Here is a 22401-nt window from a genome sequence, read left to right on the forward strand (position 1 = left end):
TGAAATACAGGGTGTCCCAGAAAGAATGACCCAATTTTAAATAGAATTATTTATTAGGAAGAAGGGCTTCACGCTAACAAATTGCATATTAAATTACCCAGAAAAGACAGAAGTTTATAAAAACCCATCATAAATGCTCAATATGTCCTCCATTGGCTGCACGGACAAGATCTAGCCAATAGCCGAAATCATCCCAGGCTGAGTGTCAGGTGTCTTCTGTCACTGAAGCTACAGCAGCTGATATTCTGATTTTTAGCTCATCAATGTCACAAGGTAAGGGAGGAACGTAAAACACATTGTTTAACGTATCCCCACAGGATGAAAACACATGGCATTAAGTCAGGGGACCTAGGAGGCCAAGAGTGTAAAGCCTGGTCTCGCAGTCCTGTACGCCCTATTCAACATATTGAGGCACGTTGGCACTGAGGAAACTGCGCACGTTGTAGTGCAAGTGCAGTGGTGGTCCATCTTGCTGGTAAATGAAATTGTCAGAGTCACGACACTTAGACTCAAATGCTTGTCGGATTTGTTCCACGGTTTGTTCAGGAACGCATGGCCGGCCAGGACTTTTGCCATTAAAGAAGCACCCTGTTTCTTCAAACTGTTTATACCACTGTTTAATGTTCTCTGGTGATGGTGGTTTAGCAAGAAATCGAATATGAAACGCCTGCTGAAGTGCGATCACTGATTGAGTATGACTAAATTCAGTAACAAGAAATGCCTTCTGTTGCGTGGATGCCATATTGTGCGAGACTGGCTGCACGCTCCAGGTCAGCGCTCGTAGCGACATCTAGCGGATTTTTTCTGAAACCCTAGACCATGCCGATTACATCTAACGCTGTTTCAGTTACCTAGTGACATTTGTCTCAATATTATTACAAGTTAAAATTGGGCCATTCTTTTTGGGACACCCTGTATAACAAAGTATGCAAATAACCAAAGGGCTTGAAAGTAGGCAATCACTGAAATTAGTTACAGCTGTCAAAATTTAGGTACAACTGTAAAACATCTAGATGTACCCACGGAATGCAGTTTACAGTTGAATGGTCATTGCTCATCAGACTAAGATCCTTACCAAGATGGATTAAAGGGAAAAGACAGAGAAAATTCAAATAACTTTGCCGTATGCCACACATTTAATGAAACAGAGAACTGCCATTGGTCTACATAATGTAATGTACTATAAGTACCAAAAGAAGTACAGACAAAACCCGAAAATCACAAGTGCATAGACGTATGTAAAATAGTCAAGAGAGAAGTTTCTACATGCTGTAATATGAAAACCGGAAATGAAAAGTGTTCCAAGTGTGAAATCTGACTTTTGTCAGGAGAATGAAAAAGCAAAGTAGCTCTGTTTGAACATAAATGATTTGTATCCAAAAAAATTAAGAAGTTGTTTTCGTTTACTACAGGATTCTGCTGCTCACTGTATCACTCCAAAAACAATGACGCAAAGTACGTAATAAATACTTTATTAAGAATATTCTACATGCCATACCAGGAAATTGTTTTGTTTTAGGGTGCAAAAACAGCTAGGGTCACATGCTCCCATTCAGAACCATAGAACAGGAAGACAAAAAAGGAGATAAAACCAACTATGCATTAAGCCCAATCAACGGAAGGAAAGACAGCTAAAAAGAGGGACTTGGAAAAAGGCCCATAAAATACACCATAAAGGAATGTCCTTCACCGTATTGCTACAACAGATACACTCAGATGGCAAACATAAATAAGAATGTTAAGTGATTAAAAAAAAAAAATGCATTCTGTCAGGAAAACAGCAAACAGTCAAAGGTTGTGGGCAATGAGCACGAAGTTGTGAGGGAGTACCACTTAACAAGTGGCAATGGATAAAAAGACAGTGCCCAATACACAACCTACCTAAAATAATCTCCTCACAGCAAGAGGGCCGAAAGGAAGTCGTCTAAGTCGCTGTGATAGGCTTCATTCCCTGAAGCTTCTTTCCATGAAGGGAGTACCAGTGGTGATGTCAAAGTGACACAACCTGCCGACAAATGGCAACACAAAGATCATCGAAGAGAATGGAAGAACTAACGGGCCAAGGCACGAGGACTGCAGCCTTGGCAGCAGTGTCAACGGCCTCATTTCCCATCATACCAACGTGACCATGAACCGAGACAAACATCACAGCGGCTCCATCAACAATGAGCAAGTGACAGCTTTTCAGGACACGTTGCACTAAAGGATGGACGGTGTACAACACAGAGGCTCTGAAGGGCACTGACGGAGTCTGAGTCGATGACGCAATTGGAAAGCCTGTGTCACCAGATCTACTGCATAGCCTGATACAAGGCAAAGAGCTCTGATGTAAATACTGAGCAGTGTTCCAGACGCCAATACAGAAAATCTTAGGTGCCAATGATGAAGGCACACCTGACACCACAGTCAGTCCGAGAGCCATTAGTGTACAGAAAGGAATTATCATGAAACTTATAGTGATGGAGCAAGGTTGGAGTAGTGTCCTTAGTAAGTGGATAAGGCCAAGGTGAACATGGGCTGCCGCACGAAGCCAAGGTGGTGAGGGTTTCTTATCCACTGGGAAAGTGGCAAGCATGAAGTTAAGCTGCCAGAGCAAGAGCTGAAAGCAAACTCCATGAGGTAACGGAGAAAAGGAACATGCCCCATACTGGTGATCTAAGGAGTACATCGAAGAAGGAGGAGTAGGATTGGTGACCAGGCATGACACACAAACAGCATGAGTATCTGCTAAGGAGCAAGTCATGGTGGTATAACATCAATAGTTTGGCAGCTTCTGAATACAGACTCTCAACCGGGCTAGTGTAAAAGAAGACAATGGCCAAGTGGATGCCACGATGGTTGTTAATATTGAGACGGCATAAAGAGGGACGAATGTGCAGATGCATACATGGAACATCCATAGTCTAGTTTCAAATGGACAAAGGACCAGTATAAACAGAGGAGGGTGAGCCAATCTGTTCCCCAGAAAGTACTGCTGAGGACACGTATGAAATTGAGGGCTGCGTACAGCAGGCAGCTAGGTAAGACACATGGGAGGACCAAGAAACTTTCCTATCGAGCATGAGCCCCAGGAATTTCATAGTTCCAGGCCCAAGAAGTAAAGACAGTGGAAGAAACCAATTGTGCTGCCAGAAATTCATACAAACTGTTTTGTCAGTGGAAAAATGAAAGCTATTGTCAATGCTCCATGAGTAAATCCAATCGAGACATTGTTGAAGATGCTGCTCAAGAAGACAAGTCCATGGAGAACTGCAACTGATCAAAAATTGTCAAAAAAAAAGGGAGCCAGAGATGCCCAGTGGGAGACAGGCCTTAATATGCTTAATGGTGATAACAAGGAGGCTGACGCTTAGGACGGAACCTTGAGACACACCATTTTCCTGGATAAAGGTGTCCACCAATGCAGAACCCACAAATACCTTGAAAACACGGTCTTTTGAAAATTCCTGAAAGAAATGGGGCATACGACCATGGAAGCCCCATGTGTAGAGACTATGGAGGATACCAGTCCTTCACAGGTATCGCAGGCTTTCTCCAAAACGGAAAACACGGACACAGCCTGGTATTTATGCAGAAAACCATTCGTGACATGGGTTGACAAAACGACAAGATGGTCAACTGCAGAATGGTGCGCTCGAAATCCACACTGTGCAGTGATTAGTAAATTGTGAGACTCGAGCCACCACACCAGCCAGGCATGAATCATATGTTCCACCACCTTGCAAACAAAGCTGTTGAGAGAAATGGGATGATAAGTAGAAGGAAAGTGTTTGTCCTTACCTGACTCAGGTATGGCTATGACAGTGTCTTCATGCCAGCGCCTGGGAAATATGTCCTCTGCCCCGATGTGATTGTATGTACTTAGGAGAAAGTGTTTGCCTTTAGGAGAAAGTGTTTGCCTGCAAGAGAAAGGTTCTGCAAAATCTGAATGTGAACATTGTCCAGTCCAGGGGCGGAGGGTTGGGCTGAAGTGAGAGCATGATCTAAGTCCCTCATAGTAAAGGCGGCATTGTAGCACTAATGATTCTGAGAAGAGAAGGGTATTGCCTGAGCCTCCTCCACTCATTTCTGATGGAGTGAGGCAGGTTGATAGTGGGCGGAGCTCGATATCTCCACAAAATAGCAGCCCAAGGTGTTTGAGATAGTAGTAAGGTCCACTATGACATCAGCTGCTATTGTCAGGCCGGAAATTGGAGAATGGATCTCAGTCCCAGAGAACCATTGGAGGTTGGCCCACATGATGGAAGAGGGAGTGGAATGGTTCAAAGAACTAGTAAAGGAAATCCAGCTAGCTTTTTTGCTATCTGAAAGAATGTGACAACACTGTACACACGACTGTTTATAACAAACACAGTTAGCCATTGGTAGTATGACAGTTAAAAATGTGGAGAGAATGTCTCCGAGTGCAAATTGCACCTCAGTCCACCAAGGGATCGGGACAGGGGGTGGTAAAGAGGAAGTGCAAGGAATGGAAATTTTGTGGTGGGGAAGATAATGTTTGTTAGATATTCTGGTTGGTCATCACAACTAGGAAAATGTTGTTCATCAAAGGTCACCAGGGAGGAGTAAAGCTTCCAGTTGGCCCTAAAAAGCTGCTTTTTAGGTGTGCACATAGGTGGAGTACGAGTCAACAACTGGATAGCAGACCGGAAATGGTCGCTCGAGTACGTGTCCAAAAGAACGAACCACTCGAGACAATGGGCAAGCTGGGCAGTGCAGAAGGAGAGGTCCAAATGGGAATAGATGTGCATGGAGTCTAAAAGAAACATGGGTACTCCCATGTTAAGGCAGATGAGGTTATGTTGATTGAGGAGGTCAGCCAAGAGAGCACCTCTCTGACAAATACTAGGAGAGCCCCAAAGGGGATGGTGTGCATTAAAGTCACTGAGCAGCAGAAAGGGGTGACAGAGTTGCCCAAAAAGCTGGAGGAGGTCCGCCCTGGTAACACTAAATGACAAAGGGATGTAAACAGTACATAGGGAAAAGGTGAAGTGAGGAAGGAAAATTCGGACTGCAACATCTTCAAGCCAGGTGGCCAGGGAGACTGTTTGACTATAAATGTCATCCTGGATGAGCAGCATGACTCCCCCATTAGATGGAACGCTGTCCTGGGGGGGGGGGGGGGGGGGGTCAAAGCAGACCAGGAAGAAATCCGAGAGCACAAAATTGTCACTAGGATGCAAGTTTGTTTCCTGGAGGCAGAGACAAAGCAGATGCTGCAATTCCAAGGGCAGCCATAAGTCCTCTTTGTTGGATCGAAGGCCACAAACATTGCATTGGAGGAGAGCCATGACGAGGAAAGGGGAGGAGGAAAAAAATTAAGGGGTGTCACCTCCATGGCTGTTGAGTGCCAGCCTTCCAAGACTCACTGCTACAGGGTGCAGAGGCTGAGAATTCTGCTCCATGGGATCTACAGAGGCCTCGGCATTCTCCTTCTGTCAGTCTGCGGAGTCAAGGGCACAAAATGGTTGGCAGTGTGCACTGGTGACACGGAGGTCGGCCGTCAAGCATATCATGTGGTGACACCACTGAAGAGGATCTGCAATCAGTGAAGGAGAAGACCGTTTGCCTTTGTTTGATTTCTTGGGGCCTTTATGGTTGCCAGAGGAAGACTCAGATTTGTTTGACTAGAGGGACATACTCCTCCTGCCCTTTCCAGCCTACCAGTTGTGTAGCAGATGACTTCATCCCGTAAGGTGAAAGTTTGGTGGCTGGTTGCACAGCTGGAGGAGGAGACAGGGAGGCTACCATGACACTGGACAATCTTACAGTTGCGGTGCTGAATTTGAGGTCACCGGTTGCATATTTGGCCGGGTGTTGACAGGGCATTCAAGTGTGTTTGTAACAATGACATTGGCAGCAGCACAATGGGTTTGGAATGTACGGTCAGACTGTGGTAACTTTTTAACCAGCTTTGATCTCTGACGGGAACACCCCTCTATCAAAAGTGAGAAAAAAAATGTGTGTGGACACTACTGATCCATCTACCTTTTTTATCACCTGATGGACTGCAATAACACCCTGATGAGAGAGGTACGTTTGGATTTCTGGCTCAGTCAGACCATCAAGCAGCCTAGTGTAAGTAACATGTGAAGGATTCAGAGTTTGATGGGCTTCAACACAAACAGGATAGGTATAGAGGAGTGATGCTGCAAGTGGTTGTTGTGACAGAGAATCAGAAATAATCTCCAAAAGCAAAGTGCCATTGTGTAAATGAGAGCAGGAGTTCAAAGGCCGGCAACTGCACCAACACCTTTCTGAGTAAAACAGATTTACCGTAGCAAAGAACTGACCATCTTCAGTACATGAAATCACAATGGTGCAGCTGGGAGGGTCTTTGAATCGTTAGCTTCATTCCGTTTACGTTTAGTAGATGTTGACTGCAAAGATGATGATTGGCTCACTGTGAGAAACTCCCCCATAATTGCCACCATTTCCGATAGTGTGCTCCTTCCAAATGGGGGTGCAACCACCTCAGGTGATTGTTCACACCTCCTAAACACATGCAAACCCTACCTATCGACCCGGGGCTGAGAATTACACATTACCTTGTCACCTGCTATGTGTCAGACACATGTGCCAGCCTTCAGGAGCGCATAGGGAGGATGAAGAAAAAGAGGAACTTCAAACACCAAAGCGGAGGAAGGACAGGAGAAAGGGAATGACAAGAGAAAAAAAGAACGAAAAACAATGGAGAGACTGTTCTGATATTAGCTACTGACAACGCAGAACACTTTCCCAAAAACATCCCAGACGTGTACCCTAAGGGAGGGAAAAAGAATATGAAAAAGACAGACATGCAGCATGCTGCAAAGGCTGGGACCCTGTGGTAGCCACGAATGAACCTGCCAAAGAGTGATGAACCCCCTGGGGGAGGGGGGGGGGGGGAGGGGGGACCAGTAAACTGACTGGCCCTAAGTGCCAATAAGAAAGTGTTTACAAGCTGATTGTTGGAAAGAAGAAAACAGCAACTATCCACTATCAATAATGCTATTTATTCACACAAACAAACTCGGTACTGATTTGGCCCAACACTTTTATCTCCAGATGGTTGTTCAAGATTATATCACATTTGTTGCTGTTTACATTACTTGTTGATTGTTTTTTCCACCACTGAATTTAACAAATGTGAACAGCTGTCTGAAGAGAAATATGTCAGCTTGAAACCGGTAGTGGTGCTATCTTCGTAAATAAACAGCATTATTAACAGTGGCTGGTTGCTGTTTTCTTCTTTGCAAGAATCAGTATTTTGTACTCAACCATGTTCTCAAAAATGTCAGTTTTCAACAAAATAGAAGGCAGAATTTTTTTGGTCCACATGCCCTTAACACTGAGGCATAACATTTCATTTGTGATAACACACACAGTAACACAGTATTGTGTTTTTAACTAGTAGAACCATAGTCAAGAAACCCATTTATTATACCTTTTAAATTTTGGTACTCCAGAGGGAAGAATAGCTTGGCACAATGACCCTGTGCCATTTACTAATGTATGTTTGAAAGACTTTCTCTATGGTTTGTATGCCTTTCCCCTGTTCTTGTAAATCATTCCCTAAAGCTCCCTGTGAAGCTATGTACAACCTCTGGTTCTTTCAGTTTATCCAGGTCCCATCTCCTTAAATTCCTACCTTTTTGCAGTTTCTTTAGTATTAATCTATAGTTTACAACCAATAAATTGTGGTCAGAGTCCATGTCTGTGCCTAGAAATGTCTTACAATTTAAAATCTGGCTTTGAAATCTCTGTCTTACCATTATGTAATCATCTGAAACCTTTCGATGTCTTCTGGTCTCTTCCATGTATGCAACCTTCTTTCACAATTCTTAAACCAAGTGTTAGTTATGATTAAATTATGCTCTGTGCAAAATTCTATCAGGCGGCTTCCTCTTTCATTCCTTTCCCCCAGTCTATATTCACGTACCATTTTTTCTTCTCTTCCTTTTCTTACTACTGAATTGACTATTAAAGTTTTTAAATAATTTCTTGTACATCATCACACATTTCTTCAACCCTTTCATCAACTGCAGAGCTAGCCTGCATATAAAGTTGTACTACCATGGTGGGTGTAGGCTTCACGTCTATCTTGGCTACAATAATGTGTTCATTATGCTGTTAATAGCAGTTTATCCACATTCCTATTTTTTATCCATTATTAAATCTACTTCTGAATCACCCCTATCTGATTTTGTATTTGTAATCCCGTATTCACCTGATGAGAAGTCCTGTTCCTCCTGCCACCAAACTATATTCATACTTTATCTCAATTTTTATTTATTTTCTGTTTTCAGAGTACTGAATTGAAGATGATGAAGAAATGTAAATTCTTAAACTCCATCATTTGATTTAGGATCCCATTTTTCCACTTTTGGGCATGCATGAAAATTCCCATTTCCCCCAAGATGTCCATTTTCCAGCTGTTTTCTAAAGTATGCCGAACTTTTTTATGTACAATGTACTCGATTGTATGTATTTATGTCTCATGGTCAGAAACATTAAGTGAGAATTTCTGTGCTCTGTTTACAAAGGATCTGAATGCAGTTTGTATATGTGAGTTGGGGGTGTGTGGCTGTGTTTGTGCACCCTAACGTTCAGTGTCTGGTTACTGTCACATACAAAATATCTATTTTGTTGTGTTTCTGGTGTTCTATGATAAAGTGGATGTTTTGTGTAAGTTATTGAATCTACTTTAAAAAGCTTATTTTTCTCTTCAATTCCATTATATATCAAGAACACGTCATCTACATATCTCCAGTAGCACACAGTCTTCTGGGTGAAGATATCCTTGTTGTTCAGAAGCTTACTTTTGAAATGATTAGCAAAAATGTCTGCAATGATCTCACTGAGTCGAGTACCCATTGCTAGGCCTACATTATTTCATTAAATGTGAAATAGTTGTGGGAGTTTGACAACATCTAGTAATTCTATTAGTCCAACTATTCCACCTGTGGACACAGTCTTAAATTTTAATAAGTTATATTTATTTTACATCTATGGATTCTTTGATGGGTATGCCACTGTATACGTTTACTATGTCTAGGGAAATAAACTTTGCATTGACTGGGATCTGAAATTTTTTGATGCCTTAAATTGCTTGGTAACTATTTTTCACTGAAAAGAAGGTTTGAAATTGTATTAGAAATTTTTATACATGGCCTAAAGTGGAAAAATAAGAACCTAAATGAAGTGAAAGAGCTTAGGAATTCAGATTTCATCATCAACTTCAATTCAATACCCCTAAAATAGAAAATACATAAAATTAAGATTTTATATGAATATAGATCCCAGCAACCTTTTTGTAAATCTTTAAAATAAATTTGTCTGTCATTTTTAACATAAAATCATCACAGTCACTCTTTTTGTTATATATTTCGACAAACAACATCAGTAATGTGACAGCAAGACGTGCAGAAGGCACTGCAACTGACTGGCAACACCGAGATTGACATACTGACAGTTACATCAAAACGGGCTTTGTTTTGAGTGCCATCTTGTTTTTCTGCATTGTTGAATTGTTTTTGATATTGTGTTTCAAATTGTCTTTAGAAATCTGTGAACAATGGCTAATAAGGTCAAAAGAGCCAAAGAAATAGAGGCACCTGATCACATCGTAAGAAGACAGACACATTACAAGAACACATTGAGGTATTATCGAAAATTTTTCTTGTGAACAGCACAGCAACAAAGAGACATCACCTCTTATCAGGTTATCCAACTCTTTCCCTGCAGGGTGACCACAGCACATGCCAAGACTCTGCATAGAAACTTTAATATCTATGTGCATTTGCGTTAAATGCTTTTTGTACTGCCACTGTACCCTGATGATGAGATCTAACCTCAAAACATGTTGCTAATTAAATGATTTAAGCAGTCAACAAATTCTGTGAGTGGTGAAAAGCTTCTCCAAATACTGCTACATTTTTGAAACAGTTACAGCCAATTATCTGTCAATATGGCTTCATAGTTAATGCCAGATTACTATAAATATATTCTGTCTCTCTCATAGACAAGAACACAAAAGTTGAATGCTGTAGATTTTGTATTACAACCTCTTTTTGCCAAGACTGCAATGTAGAAAACATTGATTACTAGTTTCAACAACATTAATGGCCATCTTCAGATTAAGATACCAACATGCGGTGCCTACATCAAGAGAATAGGTAAGACATATCCTTGAAAATTTAGAGACTAAGTGTTTGTATCCTAATATGAAGTTTACAGGTAGCTCTCTCTTTCTATGCCAGCTATGACAGATAATTAAAAAACAAAAGTTGATTACAGCATACCATAATACAGATAACAAAACTACCTCAAGCAAAATAACCACAATACACTTCCAATAATATTATCAATACTAGTAAGTAAACCTAGTAACAAATCTACAATCTCCAAAATAAAATAAAATGAAAATTGATCAGTTACCTTGCATCTATCAGTTGCTTGTTGTGTTTGCAACAACTGTTTCTCACTTTCAAATGTTGTTTCCATTTCCTTTCGTAAAACATGCAGTCTTTTAATAGTTGTTTCTAAATCAGTAATTTGAGCTTTCGCTACTGCTAAATCTGCTCTGATGCGTCTGCTTTCCCAAGGAGACTCTGCACACAATATTTCAATTTAAAAATAAATTGGCTATAACTATTAAGAAAATGATTATGATGACACTCATTTCAAAATTAAAGTAGTTTTATTTGACATAGTAATTCCATTTGGCTTAGTTTGCTCATGTTAAGAGTCATGAGGATGCAACATGGCATTAAAAAAAAACATTGAAGTACTGTATTTCTTTCCACAGTCACTGACTCATCATCACAACAAATAGGCTTCTCTTATAGTGAGGTCTGAGTGACCTTTTAAAGTTCCCCAATCTATCCCTGTCTCCTTCTTCAGGAAAGAACTATCAGATCGAAAAGCTAGGATAGTGTATGCTTTTTAATGTGTTTCTATTGGCAATACTGACATTTCTCCTGAATGTAAAGAGGGCTAGAAACGCTGTCTCCTGATTTTAAAGTACATTTCTGCTCTTTTATTTCACAGAGAAATATAGAACAGTGCCTTTTGTTGTATTTTAAACAGGTGCCAAAGTCACTACTGTATTAATAATCTTGGTACTGAGGAAACTTTATTTATTTATTCAGTACCAGTTGCAATAATAATGACACTAGCAAAACAAATGCATAAATTCAAGGACAAATAAGACTTGTAATTTTGCAACACAGTGCACTTTTCTGCTGAAAGGTAGTAAAATTAAATGTTGACATACTATGAGTAAGGCGTATGCATGTTCTCCACAAGAGAAATCAAAATTACTTTCATACAAAGCGTACAACCACTATAATAAAAACAAAATTTGGATTCATAAATATATTGTCATCTTACAAACACAATCAAGAACAAATCAAAAATATGACTGCAGATTCAACAATTAAGTACAACACTTAGCACTGAAAACAAGTTTCTGAACAAACATAATTTTACAAAAGCTTTCTGTGCGAGAATTCATCTGTGGTTGGTAGGCAATTGGCATTTTGTGCATAATGTCACAACATGAAATTAACTCCGATATTCATCTCAAATATGAAACTTTTTCACAATCAGAGATCATCACACAGAGTGTCTATATTTCAAAATGATGTCTTCTACATGGAACCTTGCAATGTTTGGAGCTATGGCTGTGGGCACAGCTATGGTGACAGCACAGCGGTATGAGTTAGTCAGTGCAAAATATTGACCATTGATTCCTGTTCGTTGACTTTGAGACCATCCCCAAGAGGTTGACACTAATTCAGTGGAATGGTACTGCTGCATGTGGAATTATTGGTATCAGGTGCCTTGTAGGCAACAGTGGCATGTTTGTCTATTGCTGGCATTCTTTGAAGGGGCTCACATAGTGTCTAACGGATCAGTAGAGACCTGTTCAATTATACCCGCCTCTGATTCAGTCTAGAGTCTTTATAAATCCCAGGTGACCACATGTTGGAGCACTGAGGAAATATTTCAGAACAGCCGGTCATAAGTGAGCTGAGATGACAACCAACCATTTCCACCATACTGAAACACCGTTACCCTTATACAATGCTCTGTTAATTAACTGGAATTCTCCTTTGGTAAGTTCCTCGACCTTCAAGGCTTCTACGGATTTCAACACTGTTCAACCTTTCCCTGTTCAGCAGCAATGTCATTTAAGGCAGCAATGACTGAAATCTCATCCACATTACAGTGTCCCATCAACAGATTCCTTCATGTGTTTGCATCCACTTTCGTATACCACTATGACATTGTACTCTCAAACCCTCAGTGCCCATCTCACCAGTAGACCTGGCAGATCCTTCAGGCTAGTCCCCTAACAGTAGAATGATGATCCATCACAATCACAAATGGTTTGCCAAATAAATATTGTCGGAACTTACACATGGCTCAAACAACTGCAATACTGTCTTTCTTGGTTGCAGAGTAGTTCATGACGAAGTTGAAGAATACCGTGGAAGCAGCTGCAGAGTACCCGGGAAGCATAAGCTCTCACATTTTCAGCACCTTCCTGAACTTGTGCTAGAACTGTCCATATTCCAAAACTACTGATGTCAGTGTGACATTCTGCCTTGGCACACACATCATACAATGCTAGAGCTGGAAAAGACTGGCCTTGGTACAGAAAGCCTAAGTTTCAAATTGTCGGTAGTACATGTACATCCCAAGGAAACTTGTCACATCATGAATCTGCCAAGGAGTTGAAAACTCGGTGACTGCTTATTTTATCTGGACTGGGGCAGACTCCATCACCAATCATGAGGTACCCCAAGACTTTTTTTGTTTTTTTTTTTTTTTTGCTCTTTTTGTTTTTGTTCTTGGGCAACAAAGAGGCAGGTTTTTGGATTCAAATGGAGGCCTGCAATCTGAATGCAGTACAGCATGGTTTTCAGGTGGCTTGGATGTTCTTCAAAAGCCTTCAAAAAACTGACACCGTCATACAAATACGAAAGACACATTGTCCACTTAAGGTATCAAAATATTACTTACTTGGATCTACTAATTCACTTTCGGTTGTCTCATAATTTGCTGTCTTGAATCACTGTTCTACTATTAATCAGTCTGACTGACATAAGTTAAAGAACACACTGCAGCACTTAGTTTTCAATTCCCTCGTACTTTATGATCAGCTTTTTAACAATCAGTAGTCTCAATATTTAAATCAGATCAGCAAACTACACACACTAATAAAGTACCACACTTGATTAGTGGCAGATTAGATGAAACATATACATGTATACTTCAACCACACATTGATTCACAAATGCAAGATGTTAACGTAATGTTTGATACCTACAGATTAAGTACATGGTACTGTGAACTTAAGACTGACTCCCAAGGAAGTATAAATTTCATGGACGTACTGATGATGACATAGCGAGATGTTGACATTACTGATGAATACTGCTGACTGACTTGACCACTGTCCAAGCACACTTACTTATAAACACGTGTAAGATTAAAAATCAAAATATTACAACACAAAAACAAGTTATTCTAGTAGAAGTGAGAAAAATCATGGCTAGAAAACTACAGGACTAAATTTCAGAAATAAGCACAAGTTAAGATTCGAACATTATAGAACACAACAAGGCTGTTGATAATCGATAATTTTTCAAATAGGAAGTTTTAGGGGAAAAAAGCAAAATACTTACAGGGAAGAGGGATATGAGGGCTTTGAAATGAGCTACATCTACTGGGTCAGAAATACCTATTATCTCACTGCAAATTTCATATTCTTGTGTACTTGATGAAACTTAAATTACGCATATTTCTTTAGGAAAATTAGTACCAGTTAAACCAACTGTACTATTATCATTGCTCAGGAAATTGCTCTGTGACTAATATAATTTTAAGAATTACTGCTTGAATAAGATAGTACAGTAGCTACTTTGTGTAGCTGTCATATGTGCTATCAACAAAATGGGATCAAATAAAGTAAAAGAAAATTCTGTAGATCCCAGGAGTGGTACAAGAACAAGCAGGAAGGTTATACCTTGCTCTGTTACAGAAGTAGGTAGACCACCACATGTCCACAGGCAGACATTTGAACTCACAGAGGTCATAATGAGTTATAAAGACAGTCTTTTTCCTACTCAGCCTCGTCAACCATGATTTTCCAGCAGCCTGTTTCCACATTCGTATCTGAGAAATACCTGGTTCCTTTCAAGCAGTCTGCATTGTCATGAGTGTGAAGCAATGGATAGACATCTTTCTTCACAATTCTGTCCTGTCATCAGTAGTTGTCACAGAAATGCCAAGTGCCATTCTTCTTCTTCACAAAGACCACAGGGAGGATCAAGACCTCTCTGAAGGTTCAATGACCATCTTGCAGCATGTGCTGCTAAACTGATGACACCATACACAAGCACTGGTTAGTTGGCGGATGATCCCCAGTGTTGATATAGTGTTTTACTATGGACCACTTGACCTGTCTTTTTCTCTATTCCTGATCTGAAAGCAGCCAAAAATTGGCACAGAACAGCTAACGCTCGTTGACATTGTTCAACGGTCAGGCCAGATCACATTGGCAGTTTGATAGTAGCTGCCTCCAATGTTTTGTCTGTAGTGGTTGTGGAGCTTCTTCATTGACGGGACTGAGCTTCTTCTGCTAGACAGGTTTGACTGTTCTTATGAAAATATCTTTTGGGGTAATTTGTGGTCACTCGTAACAGTTAGTGATCCAATGTTCTCCCTGACCACCTACAATGCTTATGATTATTGCTTGTATGTAGATTTATTTTGTGAAGTTTCTGCAATCAATAAAAAATAAGTTTAACTGAGCATCTATACTGAAGCCTGGGTCTTACTGGTGATGGTGACAAACAACTGCCCTGAGCAATCTTTATCTTCCACAGTCTATGACTGCTTGTGATACCTACAATAAGTCCTATTTGGAATAACATTATGGCCACATTCTCCTAAAACAACAAATCTGATGGGCCATGTTTTGTCACGGATAGTTATTCTTGCAAAACATGTTCATGTCAGGTGGACACATTTCCCTTTTATGACCTTCAGCACAATCACTTTTAGCTTTAACGGGCCATGATAAGCTTTTGAATTTACAGTAAAAGAAGCCACCGAGTTGACTACCACCTGGACAAGTTGGTTATCAATGAAAATTTCTGACATGTTGGTAACTGTCATTCGTGGAGAATTTTCATCTGTTGTGGTTTCTCCTCAACAAACAGTTGCTTCGCTTCTTTTTCTGATTGTGGTAGTAAGTCAAGCAGCAGGTACCTTCACACGGCTACAGAGAAGAGCTGTGGTCTGGAATGAACTATCCAGGGTATGGCGATGAGCTTTGCCCCACAGGTCGACTATAATCGTCTGCAGCTGGCCAGTACGAACAAGACTGTAGTGATGGCTGAAGTCCTGCAGCATAATTGTATTCTTTCTAAACAGTAGTGTAGAAAGTGCCCAATGCATCCACAGTGGAGACATACTGGTATGTTGTCCTCCATCTTTTAAACGTCTATTCTTCTGCGCAGTGTTAAACTTGGCATCCTCAATTACCTCCTGAGATAGGGGGCCAAAATTCATGGCTGCTCTAGTGTACCTGATCTGATGATTCTCGGTGCCATAAGCTGCTGTGTCTCTGGGTCGACAGAAGCGTCCGATCCCAAGCGTCTGCTTTGACCCGTGACGTAAGGGTGTTGTCGTGTGTGACGTCATGACAGCGCGGAGTTTGGTTTGAGTGTGGCTGTCTCCAGTTCTGTTTTATATTATTTTATTTACTTTTCTCATCTGTTCGTTCTATCTTGTGAGATTTTTTTTTTTTTAATTTAAAAAGACTTATTACTTATTTTAATTATCTGTTTCCTCCAATTTCTGTTTTAGTTTATTATATTTATCTTTCTGATCTGTTCGTTCTATCCCGTGAGATTTTTTTTTAAAAAAGACAAAAAACACTAATCAGCTACTGAAGCATCTTTATCTTCTATGGGTTGCAGGGGTTACGACCCCTGGGGAGGTGGGTGGGTATTCATGCATGGCTGTCTTCACTTACACGTTTTAGCTACGCAAGGCGTCTAAATTTGTTTATATTTAGTTTCCCCCCCACCCAAAACACCCCATTTCCCGCGCTTGTCCCGTCAGTGTCAATAGGCTTCTTGTGGAAAGTGTGTATGTTTGTTTTTGTTTCCGCCATATTTGTGACGTCATGGGTCAAAGCAGACGGGCGGGATCGGACGCTTCCATATTTCCGTGTCTCTTGTCTTATAAATAACATGTGAGAGAGGCGAGGTTGTGTTGGTCTTCCATAACTGTCATAGTGACCACATTCAAGAGTTAGCCACACTTCTTCACCATTTGATTAGATTAGATTTACTTTCATTCCAATTGATCCGTAGTGAGGAGGTACTCCAGGATGTAGAACATGTCAGAAAAACAATAATACATGACAAATATTTACAACTGAAACAAATAAGCTATGTCCCTTCCACAGGTCCCAAGTGGAATAATCATCATTTTTTTAAATGAACACTACATGAAAAAATCATTTTACAAACACTAATGCACTGAATTTAAAATAAAAAAGTTTTTTTTATTTATAAAGTAATAAACATGTATTAGAACTACTATAATACTTATTTACAATGAACACATTACTGGACTGAAATGGTGCAGAAGTTAGATTGTACTAACACACACACACACACACACACACACACACACACACACACACACAAAAAAGCAGTTGGTTCTACCGAGAAATTTATCAATGGGGTAGAAGGAGTTGGCTTCTCTTAAACTGAATTTCATTGGTTGTTAGCTTTTTATGGCTGCTGGCAAGTTACTGAAAATGTGTGTTCCTGAATAATGCACAACTTTTTGTACAGGAGTTAGTGACTTTAAATCCTTGTGAAAATTACTCTTATTTCTAGTATTGATTCCACCAATTGAGCTGTTGGTTTGAAAAAGTGATACATTTTTAATGACAAATTTAATTGAGGAATAAATATATTGGGAAGCAGTAGTTATTATCCCTAGTTCCCTAAATAGGCTTCTGCTGGATGTTCTTGAGTTCACAGCACATATAACTCTTACTGCACATTTTTGTGCTCAGAAAACTCTAGCTTGGCTTGATGAATTACCCCAAAAAATAATTCCATATGACATTATGGAATGATAGTAAGCATAATATGCCAGCTTTTTTATTTCTATATCCCCTATGTCTGACACAATTCGCATTTCAAATAGAGATTTGTTAAGACGCTTCAGCAGTTCTGTTGTGTGCTCCTCCCAGTTGAATTTATTATCAAGCTGTAATCCCAAGAATTTAACACTGTCCACTTCTTCTATCTGCCTGTCATATGTTAGGCATATACTCATGGGACACCCCATCTGAACTGCATGTAGTGTGTGTTTTCAAAGTTTAGTGACAAAGAATTGGCTAGGAACCAGTGATTAATGTCCACAAATATTTTATTAGCCGATTTTCTAACACTACACTTTATCTGCTATTTATTGCAATGTTTGTATCTTCGGCAAACAAAACAAAATTGGCATCTAGTAATGTTATTGATGAAAGGTCATTGATATACACAATAATAAATAAGGGCCCTAGAACGGAACCTTGTGGGACCCCCACATGTAATTAGTCCCCAGTTGGATGATGCCCGATAGCTTAATACACGTCTCTTTCCTACTAACAACCTTTGTTTCCTGCCAGACATATAAGATTTGAACAATTTTTCAGCATTTCCTGTTACACCATAATATTCTATTTACTTAAACGGATATTGTGATTTACACAGTCAAATGCCTTTGACAGATCACAAAATACACCAGTTGCCTGCAATTTTTTGTCTAATGAATTCAGCACATTTTCACTGTAAGTGTAGATAGCCTTCTCAGTATCAGAACCCTTTAGAAATCGGAACAGCGACTTCGACAGTATGTTATTTGAGATAAGAATGCTGGCAAAAGTGAAATTGGACAGAAATTTGATGCTAGGCGTATTTCTTTATCTCCCCTCTTAAACAGTAGCTTAACTTCAGCATATTTCAACCATTCCGGAAATATTCCACTGATAAATGACTGGTTACACAGATAGCTTAATATGTTACTTAACTCAGAATCACATTCTTTAATTAACTTTGTTGATATTTCATCATACCCACTAGATGTTTTTGATTTTAAAGATTTTATGATGAACATTATTTCTGCTGGGGTAGTGAGGGTCAAAATTCATATTATGGAAGTTACTTGAAATTTCTGGTCTGAGGTATTCCATAGCAGCATCTACAGAACCTGATAACCCAATCTTTTCAGTAACAGTTATAAAATGTTTGTTAAAAAGTTCTGCAACACTATACACATCTGTCACCAATGTATCATTTAGTCTTAATGCTATTTGTCCCTCTTCATGTCTGGTTCTACCGGTCTCCTCCTCCACATCCCATATTGTGTTTATTTTGATATCTGGTACGACTATCTTTCCCGGTTGTATTATATTTGCTTTGATGTCCGCATTACAATCTTTAATATTTTGCAGTATTTCTTGTAATGTGATATACCATCAACATCAGAACTGTTTCAGTTTGACAGATAAAGTTTTATTTTTGTTTTACAAGATACCCCTATTCCTTGAGTAACCCATGGCTTCTTTGTAGACTTTGCTCTAACCTTGGTTAGTTTTGGGGGAAAACAATGTACAAATAAGGTAAGCACTTTATTAGCAAAAGAGTTACATTTTTCATTCATGCCATGAACACTGTAAACATCAGATCAGTGAATGTGTCTGAGGAGTGTCCTAAAATAATCAAATTTTGGCTTATTGATTACCCTCTTGAGCTCAGATTTAACAGATTTTATACCCTGTTCAGTATTAACATTCAATAGAAGGAACTGCATGTCATGGTCTGAGAGGCCATTGACTGTTGGTTTTGTAATATAATTTTGTTCATTGGATTTTTCTATAAGGATATTATCAATGGCTGTTTGTGAGCAATTGGATATCCTAGAGGTGAACATTAGTGGGAATTAAGTTGAGTGATAGTGTTACTAACTCAAATAAGTTCTTATTGGGAGAGTCTTTAAGGAAATGTACATTGAAATCACCAGCAACCACTATTTCTTTGTTTTTGGCTGTTAAATGGGCCAGTACAGCTTCAAGGTGGTTTACGAACAGATTAAAGTTACCTGCAGGTGCTCGATATACACTTAATATTATGAAGGATTTTTTGTGAAATTCTACTTTTGTTGCACATGCTGTTCTAGGCAAAATTTATGAATGTCTTTGTTCTTAAATTTATGACAGTTCCTGATGAATGTGGCAACTCCTCCTTTGTCCAACTACAAAAGTGAGATGCTAACCTAAACCCTGTAACACTTAAAAGTACTATACCAGTGGTCACATGATGTTCAGAGAGGCAGATTATGTCAGCTGGGTTTGAGTACTAATTCATCTATGCAGATAATTAATTCATTAATTTTATTTCCCAGTCCTCAAATATTTTGATGCAGTAAAATTAGTTGACATTTCACATTGGCTGAGTTAAAATTGGGTAGAGTTGAAATACCCGCCGACTTGAAAATTCTTAGGCAACAGCTGTTTATGCTGATGTGGTAAGCTAGAATTATGTTTTTTGGTTTCTTTCTCAAACTGAAAATTTGCCTCAGTTCTAACCTCTCTTAAAATTTGCTTTCTTTCTGTCCTCCCTACCCTAAAAAAGTGTCTTTTCTGAACCCTATAATCACTGTATTTTATCACTAATGACAGTGCCTCCCACCCTTTAACTTTCCTGCTATTTTCCTATCCAGTTTACCCTTCCCTTTCCTGTTGATGTGAAGGCCATGCCTAGTATAATCCCATCTATTGAGAGAATCAACAGGAACCACAGCAATGTGTGACCCTGCACCTGACATAAGCAGCCGTTCCAATTCCAAATTAACTCTCTTGACAGAAGAGTTCAAATGAGGTAGGTCATGGTGCCCAAGAACAGATACAAACTCAACACTAGTATGCTTTGATGCTGATGCAATCTTTGCCAGGTCACACTCTGTATCGTAACCAGGATCTCTGTCAATACTATTACCTGACCCATCCACTATAGCCATGATGTCTTCCTCAGTGAAATCTTTGCAAAGTGATCCTAAATCCTCTGTCACCTGCTCGAGACCAGCACTAGGTTTAAAAAAAACGGTGACCTGGTATTCTGATCCTAGCTCATCCTGCAAAAGTTGGCCAACACCTCTTCCATGGGAACTACCTAACAACAACACTTTCTTTCTCTTTAATGAATTACTTTGTTGTCTTAACATCCTTCAGCAGAAGGGCTTGGTGTGCACATCTTCCTTCTGAGGCTTCTTTCATCACGTGTGAGATTTTGTCACATTTGGATTCACAATGAGGCTCAGAGAGAAAACATTCTGTATGCAAGACCATGAATTTTCCGATGACATTGCACCCTGCTCTTCAATTGTTCTTCCACTATCTGGCTTCTCTTCACTGTTCTCGAACCATTGCTGGGCTGTCATCCAAATAAAAGTACACATTTGTCACACATATCACATCATTTCCTCTCTCGTATTTGGCAACATGGTCGATTCCTTTCAGACATTTCGTGAGACTCTGACCAGTGTGTCTGATAAACACTGATGGATGTTTGATGTGCTACTGACTTACTGCCATTTTGGAACCCATTGGTCTCTAAAATATATGAACCTTGGTAATGATGTAAGCTTGTATTGTGGTTCCTGCCCTTGGACGTAACAGCTATTATGTTGCCTAATTAGAGCCATGGTAATGTAAATGTTTCAAAGTATCCAGCATCTCCACTATGCAGTGTCATATAGTAACTACATTCAAGCCCAAATCCAAAAGCAGGATCAACAGAAAAAATAATATCATTTAACACTGAAAGCACTTTCATTACAGAATCCGATGTACAGACCAAAGAGAAATGCATCGGTGGACTTGAAGACTGAATTAAAGAACATTTTGTTGAGCAACTACTCCTGCGCACTGAAGAGTATCTTGACAGAAACTCCTAAATTTAATGTTTTAGGTTATTTTGTAGTCAGACTTAGCACTGAACTAAAATAGGCCCTAATGTTAAATCATTTCACAGCAGTGTACTAAACTAACTGGTCATCTTTAACTGTTTTCTGCATCAAAAATTGCGCTCTCCGTGGGCCAGCTCTAATGGAACGTAATGTATTACACAAATACTCCCAATTAATGCCACATGTGAAGCGAACCATGCGAATGTCATTCTAAATAGCAGGACGTAAACAAAACATGTAAAGCACTTGTTTAACAACACACACTATTAACACTGAAATAACATCTTGGAAAAAATTAACTACATAAACAAACAATTTAAATCTGCATTAAATTCTACTTGGTTTAAGGCAACACAGACAGACCTTTAGGTACAGTCGGAGAGGTTTCATCCCTGTATTTCTTCCCTGGTGATGGTGAAAGTTCTTCACATGGTATTAACTTCCTTTTCGCAAGAGACATGTCCCTCAAATTTAACTTCTGGGGATATTTTTTCTGGGTTGTTGAGAGAGGCCTGAAGTCATTCAGCATTCTAGTGACAGACAGCGGTTCTGATTTACGAACTGATGTTTTTCCGGTAGACACACTACTTGCAGAAGGGTCACGCTGAGTGTTCTGTACGTCGGATGCCGTTGATGGGTCACTAAAAGCGTGCTCAGATTCAGTTGTCAAATCCAAAGTCATCTGTCTACTTTCCGATGTCTCACCAGGCGATAGAAGAATGGATGTCGAATACCTCCTGCCATAAGACAATGTTCTAAGTTCATCCAGCATGCTGATAACAGCAGTGGAATCAAACTCTGCACTTTCGTTCTCCATGTCACTATCAAGTTAACTCGTTTCTCTCTCATTCAATTTTCACCCGCCATGAGCATCAAAACAAACGCTTACACATGCAAAGATCTACTACCCTTTACCACAGATGCTCCACGGACCACACAGCTGAACGATGTTTACTCTATCCTAGAGGAATAACCTCCTTGACTTCACTCATAGAGTATGTATATCAATGGAGTGAGAATAGTCTGCTGCGCATATTCTCAATATCAAACAGAGCTAGTTGTCTAAAATTTGCGGTAATAGCGAAACTGAAATATTGCACTTATTCGCCTTGTTTCATATACGTTTCTGCAGTTTGAGTTTTAGTAACAGCTGGTGCAGTACAGTCGTTGCTACGGATGTAAAACGAAGTATATGCACAAGAGGACCAGTTACTTTTCCTATATATGTACATCAATTGTATAGCTGTAAATGTCATATTATTATGAGATACCGTATAAGTCGAAAAGTATCGAGACGCGGTATTACAAAGCCTTTCTTATTTCAGAACAATTTTTAGAATCTCATTTTCGTTTGTAGGTATGGAT

General features: G+C 39.6%; 1 protein-coding gene across 1 annotated transcript in view; it reads right to left on the minus strand.

The window, feature by feature from the left end:
• LOC124622027 (mitotic spindle assembly checkpoint protein MAD1) overlaps positions 1-21921 on the minus strand; it is a 104011-nt gene extending 82090 nt beyond the window's left edge. Inside the window, exons 1-2 of the mRNA XM_047147583.1 lie at positions 21400-21921; positions 10420-10592 (exon numbers count right to left, since the gene is read on the minus strand). Coding sequence (XP_047003539.1) covers positions 10420-10592; positions 21400-21853 — 627 coding nt within the window. The 5' untranslated portion in view covers positions 21854-21921. The remainder of the gene's footprint in view (positions 1-10419; positions 10593-21399) is intronic.
• Between the last annotated feature and the right edge of the window lie 480 nt (positions 21922-22401).

Source organism: Schistocerca americana, chromosome 7 (genome assembly GCF_021461395.2).
Source record: "Schistocerca americana isolate TAMUIC-IGC-003095 chromosome 7, iqSchAmer2.1, whole genome shotgun sequence".
Lineage (NCBI taxonomy): Eukaryota > Metazoa > Arthropoda > Insecta > Orthoptera > Acrididae > Schistocerca > Schistocerca americana.